Raw genomic sequence first — 14141 nt, forward strand, 5'->3', positions numbered from 1 at the left:
GCCAGCAGCTCCCACTCTGCTCAAAATGAGATAGTCACTGTTGTTACTATGAGCAGTTATCTCGTTTTCCTCACGTGGCAGGTTGAAATTGTGATGTCCTTGCTGGGCATGTTTTGCCCTCCGCTGTTTGAAACCATCGCTGCACTAGAAAATTACCACCCCCGCATTGGGCTGAAATGGCAGCTGGGGCGGATCTTTGCACTCTTCCTGGGGAACCTCTACACATTTCTGTTGGCCTTGATGGATGATGTCAACGAAAAAGTAAGAGCTGAGCCAAAAAGCCACTGTCAAATAGCGTTTCCCAGAGCTGAGGGTGAACACACCCTGTCCCCACAGCCAGAAGGGACAATCACCCTCTTTGCAGCTGGTGTTTTCTCTGTCCCCAGCCCTCTTGAGCAGTGCCCCAGGGAGATTCACCAAATAGAGTCTCTGGCTTCTCCTAACAGCCCTGAAAAGGGCACAGTTTTTGTCTTCCTATAATCACAGCATGTTAGGGTAATTCTATTTTTTTCTCCATCTGACATTGTTTGCAATTTCTATTACTGCAGACCCCAAGGATACAGTTTATAATCCGCTTCCGCTGCCTCCCCTCTTTAACATTATCCTGGTAGCGTGTTGTGGGCAGATAACTGCAGGAAAGGATAAATGTCTAACTGATCCACAGAAAAAATTACTCTGTTTTAGGCTGAGAAGAATTAGAGGAATCGAGGTGGTTTGCTCTGCCCTGAAAAATTATGAACTGTGCGAAGGAGGAGGACTGGGTAGAGGCTCCTTCTGCACAAAGTGGTCTTGCAGGAGGTCTGACTCCTCCACGTGCAGGGAGTAGGTTGCTTGCTCCCCAAAAACTCATGGAGCCTTGACCCGCTCTCAGCTGCTGGCCCCCCTGCTCCCGGCAAAAGAGGAGTTTCTGTGCTATTGCCAGCACTGTAACTCTGTTGTACGCGGATGTTTATACATGGGGTGGTAACTGGTAAGGAGAAGGGAGGAATTCAGTGTCTTGGATTTCTTCAAACATGTGCACTGGGACTTCTATTTTATGATGGTTTTGGCTGGGGGGGTGTCTCTTCGTTGCAGCTGGCGGAAGAGGATGTGGTGAAAAACATCACGCACTGGACGCTGCTTGGCCACCACAACTCGTCTGCAGGGAATGACAGCACTGTCACCCCACCTCCCCTTGACCCTGCAGATGTGCCCAGGGGGCCCTGTTGGGAGACAACTGTTGGCATTGTAAGAAATTCATTGCGTAGCAAGTCTCTGTGTTGGTTTGGGATGGTCCATTTTTGTTTTTCTCGTTGATGCCTTTAACATTTCCAGGCTTGAAGTTTTCCTCACAAACAGCTCTTTCCCCCACTCTCATACAGCATCACCACGGCAATACAAGTCCTTGGTCATGGTTCTCAAGCCATGGTGGTAAAATCCTCGGCTTCAAGCAACCAGGGCATGCACAGCTGAGGCACTGGCTGTGAAGAGCACAAAAGGCCAGGCAGTCTGCAGCCATGCCTGCACCATGTTTTTTTCAGATCATGACTGTGCCTTGAAGCAAACCTCTCTTCTCCATTTATTGCTACACTTGCTCCAGAGAGGCTTTGGTGCAGGTGTAAACCCAAACAGAGGACATGCCTCAAGGGAACTCCTGGCAAATCCCAATCCATAATGCATCATGAGGCCATGGGATGAAAGCAGAATTAGGCAAAAGTAACCCCCTTGAAAGACAGGCAGGGTCCTCTGAGTTTCACCACACAAATTCACCCTGCAACATTTACCTTGCACCAAGAAGATCTGCAGCCAGATCTAAGCACAACTTAAAAAGTAAAAGCAATTGTTTACTGACTGACTGAGATAGTTAGGGCTTGCCAAACTACAAGGCTATGCATTGCTGTGCACACCCAAGGGGTCTTCACAAGTCAAGAGGTTCTCAGTTGTGTGGGAAAAGACCAGCCACTGTCACCCCTCAGAAGAGGCTGATCCTTGGTGCAACTGTGCTGTCATTCAGCAGATCTTTGTTTTTCCCCTCCTTAGACTTTAAAAACCTTTCTTGTAAGTGCCTTTCCTTTTGCATCCTTGGGACGTGTCCTGGGGTGACTTTCTGATGCTGTAACCCCTATTGCCTTCTCTACGCCCAAACATGGATCCTGTGCCTTTCTCTACCTTTAAGACAGAGGGGGAAAGCTGGTGGAATTCTTTTGGTGGCCTGTATTCAGAAACAGAGATAACTCACCTGCTGCTACAGAGCCAAGGAAAGCACCTTCCTGCTTTTAGCCAGCTTTCGGCTCTGTTTCTCAGGAGAGAGACAGAGAGTTAAAATTCTTTGCTTTTTAGCTAGCCTGCTGGTTGAGGAAAGAAAAGTTTTTTTCCCTGCGACTTTGGCTTCTTCTTCTTCTCTTCTGGACCGTTCAGCAGCACCAGAACATCACTGGGAGGCCCCACACTGCAGCCCAGATGGGCCCACACCGAACCCCACACCCAGAGAGGGCAGAGCCACACCTACAAAGAACTCTAAATCTTCCTAGATCTTCTCCTCAGCGAGAGGTTTTATTATTTAACATTATTCGTTCTTTTTTCCGTGCCTGCGTGCACTTTGCTTGTTAAAAAATTTGGGGTTTTTTCACTTTTCTCCGAGGAATTTCTTTCCGAACCTGGTGGAGGAGGGGCTGCTGAAATCTGCCTTCTATTAGAGGGACGTTAATTTTGAATGTTTTCCCCTAAATTTGTCTCAAACCAGGACAGGATGCCAGTTATTTCCACTCTATGAGTCTTCCTTCTGCCTGTACTTTTATCTTCTTTGTCTTGCATATCTCCTTTCTCTACACTTACACACAGTTCTTGTTTACAACTGAACAATTTTCTTAGGAGTCCACATAAAAGTTACAGAGCTGAGCCATACCAGAACTATGCACAATAAAAACGACTGTGGGCATATGTATATTTTACACCACCCTTACTGCAGCATTAGCATTCTGCTCCCACTTCCTGTGCTGCCACAGCACACAGTGCAGTCAAAAATGCCAGCAGCAGCTATCAGGTCTAACAGCTATAACAGAGCTCGTAGCTCCCAAGCACAGAGGTAAAGCTTAGGCACTGGTCAGTGTTAGAAAACAGGCAGGGATTTTGCTCATGGCATGTTTTTCTGAAGGTTACTGTCATATAAAGACAAATGGCTTAATAAAAAATACAGTCCTGAATGCGCTACTGAAATTATAGGAGTTAAATGGGTTTTTTTCCTTCTTTCAAATTGCAGGAGTTTGTGAGGCTCACTGTGTCTGATATCCTGGTGACCTACATAACCATTCTGGTGGGAGATTTCATCCGAGCTTGCTTTGTCAGATTTGTGAATTACTGTTGGTGCTGGGATCTAGAGGCTGGATTTGTAAGTATCTTATAGCCGAGTCAGTATCTTATAGCCAAGAAGATAAAAGCAAGTTAGGGCCATTTGGTCAAATGCTACAAATGGATTTGTTTTGAATGCTTCCAGTGGTCATCTGGTCTTGTCTGATAATATAATTGGTGTACATAGTCTATGCAGCACTTTTCTGAGTCTATCAGTTCCACCCCAGTAAGAACTCTACAAAAATGCACTTCTCCTCCCCATCTGAGAACTTTAAAACGTGAAGCTGACTTTAAAAAGAAATAATCCAGTATTCATTCAGTTGTTATAATCCCAAAACCTTGGGCCCTTCTATATCCCTTTCAAAGCCCCAGACCTTCCTGTTCACTGCCCACCCTTCAGGCAGGAACCTGCTTTTCTCACAGCAGTGTCTTCTGATCACTGCTGGAAGCTGGTGTTTCTTCTGCTGCAGTGGAACAAGGAGCATTTCCTTCCCCTCTCGTGTGTGTGTAACACACAACAGCACTGGACTCTTTGGCGTTCATAAAGGTTGCATTACCAGAGCAGTCGGTACTGGAGCTGCACAAAACACAGAAGAAAATAATGGAGGGGTTGAGGGAAGTCCATTGATTCACACGACAGGAGAAGGAACCAGATGGATTCAGATGGAGATGAAAACAACCTTGCAAGATTATGAGTGGATCAGTGCACCCACCACCTAGCTGTCATACTGGGAGAGTTCCCAGGAGTCATCTGGGGAAGAGCAAAGAGGAGGGCTTTGTGCAAGGAAGAGCAGGTGGGGCACAACAGGCATTTTGCTGCTTGTGGACCTCTTTGTGTTTCTTCTGAGGGAGGCAGAGGACATTTCCCAGGGTGGCCTAGGGAAGTCCTCCCAGCAGCCAAGCAGCATGAAATTACTCTCATTGCTTGGGCAAAGAAGGTTTGCTGACAGCCATCTAACCCAACCTCGGCATTGGCACCAGGACAATTTTAGATGTGTTTTTCTAATGCAGATAGTGAGCAAGCTTCTTGTTTAACCCAGCCTTCTCACACAGGAGTACTCAAGGCAGAGGACAGCAGATGCTGAAAGTTGTCTTTTTTTTCATGCAAAAAAGAAGCCAATATTAACCTCTAGCTAAAGATTTAATGTAGAAATGGACCAGAATCAAAAGAACAAAGAGAACAATGTTTACATCCGTCCCTTCCCAAAGCTGTGAGCAGTCAGCTAAGCAAGACTCTGACTAGGCTTCCCTTGAGTTTTCATCATAAAGCACAAACATCTTCAACTTTATGAATTGCTGACAGTATTAAGTAAATGCAAATGGCATGAAAAGCACACATACCACAAAGGATATTCCAAAGATACAAGAACATCACTTATCATTTCTTAGAATTCTGTTTTCTGCACTGCAGTTAAAAAAAAAAAAGTAGGTTTTTTTCGAGAAAACATAACAAGAAAATCTTTACATGTAGTTTCATCTGCCAAAAATCACCTGAATTTTGTGTGCACAAAAGTAGATATATATAGAAGAAATAGCTTCATCATAGGTAAATCTAACAAAATAATAATTTATAAAACAACCAATACTGCCAATAGATCAGACCAGCCTGTTCTGAACCTGCCACCATTAGCACCCACATCAGATAGGTAAAATACTGCTTTATATGGAACAACCTATCAGCTAGCGCAGAGTAAACTGTCACCTGATACCCATCAGGTCGTATATTCCCTCATATTTCTTTCCCTTTGCCCTCTGTTCCTGTTCTTCAGCAGCTTGGACCCAGGGACATGGACATAATCCAGCATAGCATTTGCCCACCAGCTCCTAATTATCACTGCTTCAAGAGTCAATATTTTACTAGGGTAGAACTAGTCCATAGCCAGCCAGCAGCTGGAGTTTAAACGTAGTCCCGTGCCATGCTCACAGCTGGTGTTATATTAACAGGGAGAGCAAAACACAGAGCAGCTCTAAGCACCTTCATATATCTTTCCAATTTTCAGCAAGCCAAGAGAGAAGCAGCAGCCCACAGCACAGTAGCTCCAATTCTGCTTTCCCCACACTGCTGCTGGTCATTCGAGCAGTGTGCACACAGCAGGAGCCCTCCCAGGAATCCCTGCTTGACAGCTTTAAATAAGCGTCATACACCCAGCAGAAAACAATAGCAGGTACCTCTAGCAACAACACACTTTCCTTTCTTTCCCCATACAGCCGTCCTACGCAGAGTTTGACATTAGCGGCAATGTTTTGGGTTTGGTTTTCAACCAGGGAATGATTTGGTAAGATATTTCCTTTTTTTTATTCCACACACCCCCCTCCCCCCCCATTTTTAGAAAACGTGTTAGTGGAGTTAGAAAGCATCCAAGCCAACTAGATAAACCTTTGAGTTCTGGTTTTTCTGACTGATTGGCTTTCTGTGTTTGACTATAAAAGTGGGTCTCTCTCTGCTGGTTACCTTCACCTGACATTTTTCAAGCCATCTCCAATAAATGTTTGTCACAAACTGAAAAATTTTCTTTGCGACCCCTGAGAGGTCTGGTCCTAAGTGAGGGGGACCATACCATAACCATACCATAACCATACCCTATGGATGCAGGTGGCTTCTACTGTGGGAGCAGAGGGGTAGCACCTATCACCCCACTCACACTTCATTTGTGAACAAACTTGCCGCCAACGAACACCTCTTTTTCTGTTCTTGAAAAGAGTAAACCTTCCAGTCTGTCAAAAAACAGCACCTGTCCTCTTTTCCTTTTCAGGATGGGATCCTTTTATGCACCAGGGCTCGTGGGTATAAACGTGCTGCGCTTATTAACCTCCATGTATTTTCAGTGCTGGGCTGTTATGAGTAGCAATGTCCCTCATGAAAGAGTCTTCAAAGCATCCAAGTCTAACAATTTTTACATGGGACTGCTGCTGCTGATCCTCTTCCTCAGCCTCCTGCCTGTAGCTTACACCATCATGTCCCTGCCTCCCTCCTTTGACTGTGGACCTTTCAGGTACTACCAAAACACCAAAAAGGACATTTTTGTTCTCTGGTACATGGGATTATTTTCCTGTAGTTAGAAGGACTGGACTCCAGCAGAGATGATGAAATGTTTAAATCCTTAGCAATGTGAGGCAAAGGCTCATATCCAGCTATGGGCTATAAACCATCAGCTGGGTGCATTGAACCTGCTCCTGTCTGCTGCTCTCCTCTGCTACATGATTCCCAGTGTTTTCCCAACACACACTGATGGAAGCACCGGAGAACAGCAGGGGTGGGACAGCAAGGTGCAGCCCTCAGTAAAAAAGCCCAAAAAAACCCAACAGGAGCATCCCTAAGGCTCTTTGGAACATTGTGGAAACAAAATGAGTCCGAAGTCTCCTTCACAGAGACAAGAACTCCCACAGCATGAGAGGCATTTTACATGTTGACTTTAGTTGACAAATACCAGGAAATGGATAGGGGTGAGCCTGTAAAATTCCTCCTTTTTTTTTTTTTTTTTTTTTTTTTTTGGTGTTTGGGTTTTTTTAAATGTTGCGGGGCTTTTTTTTCTTTTAATTAGGACAGAATCAGCACTGCACAAAGCATTCAGTGGACTGGATTAACATGCCAATAAAGTCTAATTTGATTGAATAACACCATTTCCTGGGCCTGCTGAATCTGACTCAGCAAGGAGCCAGCTTGGAACATATTGTTCTTGTAGATGCACTGTTTTAGGTTATCTGCTTGCTGACGGTGAATGACATCAGAAAGCTAAAAGACTCGGGGGAAAGGCAAGAGACCAAAATATCCTCAGTTCTATAACAAGGACAGGTGTCAACGAATAATGTCAGAAGATCTGACAAGTAACTTGTTGCACGCACACTATCATTTGAAGATGACTAATCTGCAATGTGAAAGAGCTATTTCAATTCCCAATCAACCCTTCAAAAGCCACTCAGCCTGATTCAGACCCTTGGCAGCTCAACTGAAAGCTCAGCTCTCGTGGGCTCCTGGCAGTTGATGTAGTTGGGATACTGTTTATCCAAGTTTTCTTTATTGACTCTCACCATCAAGACAGAGAGTTCAACATCATCCTGACTGGAATCCTGCAAGCTCCCAGGAGGCACCAAGCCTCAAAAGGAGGAATAGCACTGATAGGGTTGGATTCCCAGACCCAGAGATGCTGGGGAGAGAAGAAGGTCAATTACGTAATCCAGCCCTTTACAGATTTGTTCTCCTTTCAAACAGAATACTCTCATCTGCTTTATCAGTCCTGTTTGAAATTACTCTTTCACTGAGTCTCCTATTAAGCAATAATCACAGCTTGCTATTTTTGTCATTACTTAGCAGCTCTTCAAGTTGGCTCATTATTTCAGAAAGCCGGAATTTGCATATGGAAAGTCATCTCTACCATGAAAAGGCCAAATTTAACAAGATATCCATCAGAAATGTAGAGTTACTAGACCTTGTAGATTTTTATCTATTTCAGAGGCGTAAATAGTCAGGACTCATAAAGGAGTCAAGTGTGGAAATAAACATATTGACTCCAGGAGCAAGTTGGCCTAGCAAAGATTATTTGTATAATCAATAGGAGGAGGCAGGGAGGGAATGAATGGACCAATAGATAATTTAAAATAAAGGCATTTTAAACTCCTTGATGGCCAACAGCAAGCTGATGCTCACTGAAAGAGAGGTGAAACCTTCTGCTTAGCACCATGAGACTAGGAGCCATTTTGTCCCTCCAGGAGACACCTACACTCCTTAACTGGCTGTTTGTCTTTCCAGTGGAAAGAAAAGGATGTATGATGTCATTCAAGAGACCATCGAGCTTGATTTTCCAGTTTTTGTTGCCAAGATCTTCAGCTATGTGGCAAATCCAGGACTGATCATACCTGCAATTCTGCTCATGGTGTAAGTTTTCCTCGCAATATTATGTGCCTGGCTTGGGGGAGAAGGTTGAAAAAAAAATTCTGGGATGCTAGTGAGATTCTGGGATACATCTTCTGCTGAGATAACTGCATGGATTAGAGCAGACACATGCTCCCTAGCCCCCTTACCTTCGCCTAACCCAATTTCACAAAATTTAATTACCTGACCCAATTAAACACAACTTTGTAGATGGAATGCATTGCTGACAGAAGCTTTGTAGATATCAAAGCTGTTGCAGCTTCCATATGAGAAATTTTCTGTAGCCACCAGGAAATAAATGGATAGTCTCAGCCTGGTGCCTTTTGGAGAAGCAATTCCTGTCACAGCTGGTGGTATTTAGAGCACAGCCAAGACAGGGCATTCAAAAATTACATGTTCCAAAAATACGAAGAGTTGTGAGCTCTGTTTGGGTTTGGGGGGTTTTACTTTTTCATTTTCCAGATAATACATCTGGTATTTGTTTTAGTGCTGTTTGATCATTTCAGCTTTGAAACCAGACTTAAATCCCCAGTACCTCCAGCAGTACTAGGATCAGCTCTCCTTTTTTTTGAAAAGATATTTTTGGCACTGTTCTTGAGGTTTTCCATAGCTATCAAAATGAGTAGGAGACCTGTGGCCAAATTCTGTAGGCAGTTCTGAACACTTCAGACTAATCAATGGGAGACAGGGAGAGAGCTGGGGAGCCTGTTACATACAGAGCTTCCTGTACTGACTCTTCCTGGGGTATCCACACACATTGGAGATGATCCTCTGGGCTGAGCCAGTACAGCTGCCCTAGGGCACTGTGGTGCTCCATTCTGAATAGCTACATGAAGGTAGCGCCATTAAATTATGTCAATTACAAGTTCCATACAAAATTTCTTATACAAACAACATGAGAAAAATCCTAATTAAACTGAAAATGGCATGTCACCGCTCTACCTGCCTCAAACTACTTACCCATTTTAACCTAAAAAGGATGATCAGTTACTGTAACTTCTACAGGCAGATGCTACATTTGTACGGATCAGATCAGGTGTGTGCAGGAGACAAGAAGCCTCACACCACATCCCCAGCATGGCCAAGCACATTATTGTATATTATTATTGTATATTATTATTATTATATAAACTCTGTTCCTGTGGGCTTCACAGCAGCACTGCCAGATGCCATTGCAAAGACAAAATGAAGACCACAGAACAGCCCAAATGGGCCACCTTTACAAAAGGGCTGCAGGCCAGGTTTCTGAGGCTTTGATGCAACATTCAAAAAAGCTGATGGGAGAGAGTAATACCTTTGAAAAGAATGGGGTTTTTTTCCAGTGACAATCTCCTGCTCTTTTCTCCACTGACAGCTGAGACAAGTAACAGCACAAATCCAGTTTATTTGTTGAAGAGACACCTTTTATCACACCTTCTCAGTGCTGGCTACTCGCACATCACAGCCTTACCATCAGTCCATCTCTCCTTGAGACACCATTTTGTCTCTGCCCTGATTCCCCTCTGAGAACTGAGAGATACCTTATGTCCATGTTACCCAAAACATCTTCATTTTCCACGCAAATACACTGCCTGTATGGCCTGTATGTATCACATATTTGATTTCCAGTTGTTCAGCTCCTGAGAGAGTCACAGCCCTAAAGAACTGGCTTCCCCCATGGTGCCTGGACCAGTCAGACCTACGGCCCTTTGGCAGTGCTCTTGCATGCCCCAAGAGCATCAGGTGCCTTGCAGAGGCACTGTTTGTTATCCACATACTCACCTTGCCTGTGATAATCCCAGATACAATCACAGCGACCAAACAAGGTGGTTTCATAATTTTTAGTCCTTTTCTCCTTTTTGGTTGAGTCCCCAGTTTCCTGCCTTGTCTCTGAAAATCCTCAGCTTCTGCTGTGGTGCTGACAGGCAGACAGGGTCAGGCTGGAGCTAGTCCTTGTGCTGATCCCCATCCAGTTTTTCAAGAGATTGAAACCAGGGAAATGCAAAAGCTTTGTTTAGTCCTGATGAGCAGAGAGCCAGAAGCTCCCAAAGCAGCAGGCAAGGCAACCTACAATCCAGCCTAAATAAAAATAGCCTCTACAAAGAGCAACAGGTGGATTGTAAATGGATGGTCTGTTGATTTTGTTGCAGCCTCTCAAAAAACCTGTTTTCCACTTCTATGGACTGAATTAAGTCATTTTCTCTAGCCATGAAAACCCCTTCCCTTTTTTCCACGTGCAATCCAAAACACATCTTCTATTTATTTCAGTTCTTAGCTCCTGGTCACAAACAATGATGGGGTTCAGTGAGTGGCACGAGTGTCAAGCTTACTGTCCTGCTTCTAACTGCCCAAGGACAAGGGAAATAGGGAATAAAGAGAAAGAAGAATGAAAGATATTGTGTCCATGGGCACAGAACCTAATCCCACTCAGGCTGAGAGTAGAATTTCAAGTTGTGGCCTGCAGAGCTTCCTGGCAGAGGACAGAAGCATTTTACTGCATCAAGAAGGGGGAAAAATTAAAATTTCTATGCAGGCTAGAAAAGGACAGTGACCCACACTCTAACCAGAACTGGGGACACAGTACATCAGAGAAGAGGGGTGCTGTGGTTTAAGCCCAGCTGGAAATTAAGCACTTCCCATCTACTTGCTCAGTCTCCTCTCTCTCTCCCCCACTCTGGTGGAATGGAGAGAAGAATCAAACCAAAACTTGTAGGTTGGGATAAGAGCAGTCTAGTAATCAAAGTAAAATATAGTAATAATGGTAAATGATAATAGAAAGGGAAAAACAAGTGACACACAGTTGCTCACCACCCACTGATGGATGCCAGACCCCCCCTTCCCAAAACCAGATTGGCCCCCATTCCAGGTAACTCCTCTGTTTATATACTGGGCATTATGTTCTATGGTGTGGAATATCCCCTGGGTCAGTTCAGGTCACACGTCCCACCTATGCCCCCTCCCAGTTTCTTTTGTGTACCTCCTCACTGGCAGAGCATGAGACAAAAACAAAGGTCCTTGCTGGACTGAGGATAAACAAGAATTAGCAAAACACAAAACACTGATGTGTTATCAACACTATTCTTATTCACAGCCCTGATTACAAGGTAATATTTTCTAGGCAATGAGCTTGATAACATAGAAGAAATAAAACTATCACATCTTTACAGAAGAACAAAAATTAAAAACAATTTCCAAGAGGATTTTCGGGACAGAGAGCCTAGATCACCAAGACTGAGTTTTGGGTTAATGTTACACAAAAGGAGGCAAATGTGTTTCCTCTAGACAGACCCCTGTAAAAAGCCTCAAGAAAGGCAATTCTAAGCGCTGCTTCCTGATCTGACACCTGGAAACCAACATGCCAGTACATGGTACCTTGCTGAGCTTAGGGTCAGGCACTCAGTTGATGAAATCCTTGAGTATGGTTTGAGGATGTTGAACGTGGCTGGAGAAACACAGGCAGGTTATGAACTGTTTGGAAACCTTTTTTCTTTCCCTACCTTTTTTTTTCTAAGAAGATTTTCTACTTTATTTTTAAAAAACGCTAACAACTACAGCAGTGAACTGAATGGCTGGTACTTTTCCTGGGAATGGCTTGGAGTTGCTGAACAGATGATGGATATGATTTAGAAAAATAAAAGCACTCCACAAAAGCAGGAGGAGACATTTTTTTGCTACCAAAATATTACTGGCTGGTGAGTGTCAGAGGTGGTGAGACAGACCCAGACACTTGGGCATGTTTGGAAACACAGCCTCCCTGTGTGCCAGAGGCTGGCAGCCAGCATGCCCTCTCCCATCCCCGCTTGCCTTTCAGTTCCCTCCAGCTTGGCTCAGTTTTCCCCTGGCTTTGGCGTGCCCTTTCTGGAGAAGACGGGATCAAAACAAAAGCTGGTGGCTCTACTCCAATCTGGCTTCTGCTTGCCCTCTGTTCCTGTCTCTGCTCGCTCTCAAGGGCCCTGTCTGGGGACAGAGGATGCAGCTGGTCCTAGAAAAGGGGGAAGGAGGACTGTTCCTTGGGCACTGCTTTTCAAAAGAGGGGTCAAGGCCTTATTCCACCACTATTTCCCCGGTTTCCTAGTTTTTTCCTAAGGTCCCTGTGTTACCTGGTGGCAGTTGCATCTCAAGGCTGGTGCCTGGTTTCACCACGGTTGGTGCAAAGGAAGCAAAGGGAGCCTATGGCCAGCCAAGGTGGACGCACGAGGGCAGGGTGGTCATTTTTCTTCTGTTTGAGCAGAACTGAGCTACTGGATGGGCTCAGCTCATCTCAGCTAACCATACCACAGGCAGCCCAAATTCTTCCTAAACCTTGAGCCTCTAAAAGCAGTTCGGAAAAAGTTGGTGGAAAAACTAGGTATTAGAAGGTAGGCAAAAAATTACACGTTCCCTTCTTGTGAAACTTCCTCTTTCCCCTGATCCTATCACTACAGCAACATGCTTTCTTTTCCAGCCTCGCCATCTATTACCTGAATGCTGTGTCTGAAGCGTATCAGCGAGCCAATGCAGAGTTGAAGAAGAAAATGCAAATGGTAGGTATTGATCTGGCAAAGCTGCCTTTGAAATACCATGCACCTCAATTTTGATGTGTAGCATATGCTTTTAAATCCCTCTTCACTTCTGAACACAAGAAGATGATGTATTTTATGCTTGTTCAGTCCCCTCTGAGGGCATTTAATGTCTAGCTGCACAGAGTGGTCACATCCCATAACAGCCTGCTATTTCATACACCAGAACTACTGTTGGCTTTCCCATAAACTGTGTTTTCCATGTACAAAATTAAGTTACCTCGAAGTTCAGGCAATGCTTTGGTGTCTGAGATTTACCAGGAGCAATGATAAGCCCATGAAAACCACAGCCAGATTTTGTACAAGCTGAAGAGCAAAGAGCCATAATGAACAATATGGCAATTACATTTTTTTTTTTTTACCACTGATTCTCAAAACACCTTACAGAGGAGGCTGTTTCTGCTGTGCACGTGGGAAAAGCAAGGTGTAGACAGATGCAATGACTTGAACTAGCAAGGTAGGATTTGGGCCTCATGATATCCAGAACTGTGAGAAGTTGCAACATGTAGAGGACCATAACACAAGTGTTCCTGAACTAGGTCTGCCAGAAGGATACCTGCAAAAACAAGGCTCTGCTCAGAGAATGAGTCTTAATGAGAAACAGCAAAGGTGTCCTGGTACCAGGGCTTGTGCTGATCTGGCAACATCAGTTTCCTCCAGAGTTTTCTAGTTGTTGCTTTGTATGACATAGATGTGCCCAAAATATCAAGCCTTGCATCAGGAGAGGATGTGATATCGTCAAAGGACTCATATCAGCCATTTTACTGGCACAGGACAGGATCTAAGCCAAGGAAGCAGTCCCACATAAAGCCAAACATCTCATAAAGCAGAGATTGCTGCAACATTAAAAGTGAGGATGTGAGTGCTGAGAAATGGGACTCCATAAATTATATTTAAATGCTCCAATGCAGAGTTAATCACTCATGCACATGTCTTAAACTAAGTGCCTTGGTGCAAGAGCTGAACAAGTGCTACAGCACACTGGGACTTTGGGGCACTTGGTCTATTTCATTGCACAGCCTGGCTGTGATCAGGGCTAAAGGGATCACACAGCAGGACTCAGCGCTATACAAAAGTACAGATTCCTTCTACTATCTGGAAGAAAATCTTTTGCAGCACTAGTTGTATGCAAGTAAAGCCAAAGACAGCCCTACATTCCATCCCTATGCTGCTGTACCTTCTCCTTCTTCCTCTGGCATTTATCCCTGACACCCTCTCTCACAAGAAGCTCATATTTAAAACAAACCAATACACCAGAGAGGGCAGATTGGTAGCTGCAGCAACACACAGACAGCCTAACAGACCTAAACCATGTAATCAGCAAGTGCTTTGCCCTGAGAGGAGCAGAGCCGTTGTTTTCCAGTCCTGCCTGGGATGTACTTTCTTTCCCAGAAACACTTGGTCAC

General features: G+C 44.5%; 1 protein-coding gene across 1 annotated transcript in view; it reads left to right on the plus strand.

Annotated features, from left to right (window-relative positions):
• Positions 1-14141, plus strand: part of TMC2 (transmembrane channel like 2) — a 32512-nt gene that overhangs the window by 16373 nt on the left and 1998 nt on the right. The window contains exons 12-18 of the mRNA XM_032106183.1: positions 82-261; positions 1075-1227; positions 3239-3367; positions 5536-5603; positions 6081-6320; positions 8075-8200; positions 12621-12699. Coding sequence (XP_031962074.1) covers positions 82-261; positions 1075-1227; positions 3239-3367; positions 5536-5603; positions 6081-6320; positions 8075-8200; positions 12621-12699 — 975 coding nt within the window. The remainder of the gene's footprint in view (positions 1-81; positions 262-1074; positions 1228-3238; positions 3368-5535; positions 5604-6080; positions 6321-8074; positions 8201-12620; positions 12700-14141) is intronic.

Source organism: Corvus moneduloides, chromosome 1 (genome assembly GCF_009650955.1).
Source record: "Corvus moneduloides isolate bCorMon1 chromosome 1, bCorMon1.pri, whole genome shotgun sequence".
Taxonomy (NCBI): Eukaryota; Metazoa; Chordata; class Aves; order Passeriformes; family Corvidae; genus Corvus; species Corvus moneduloides.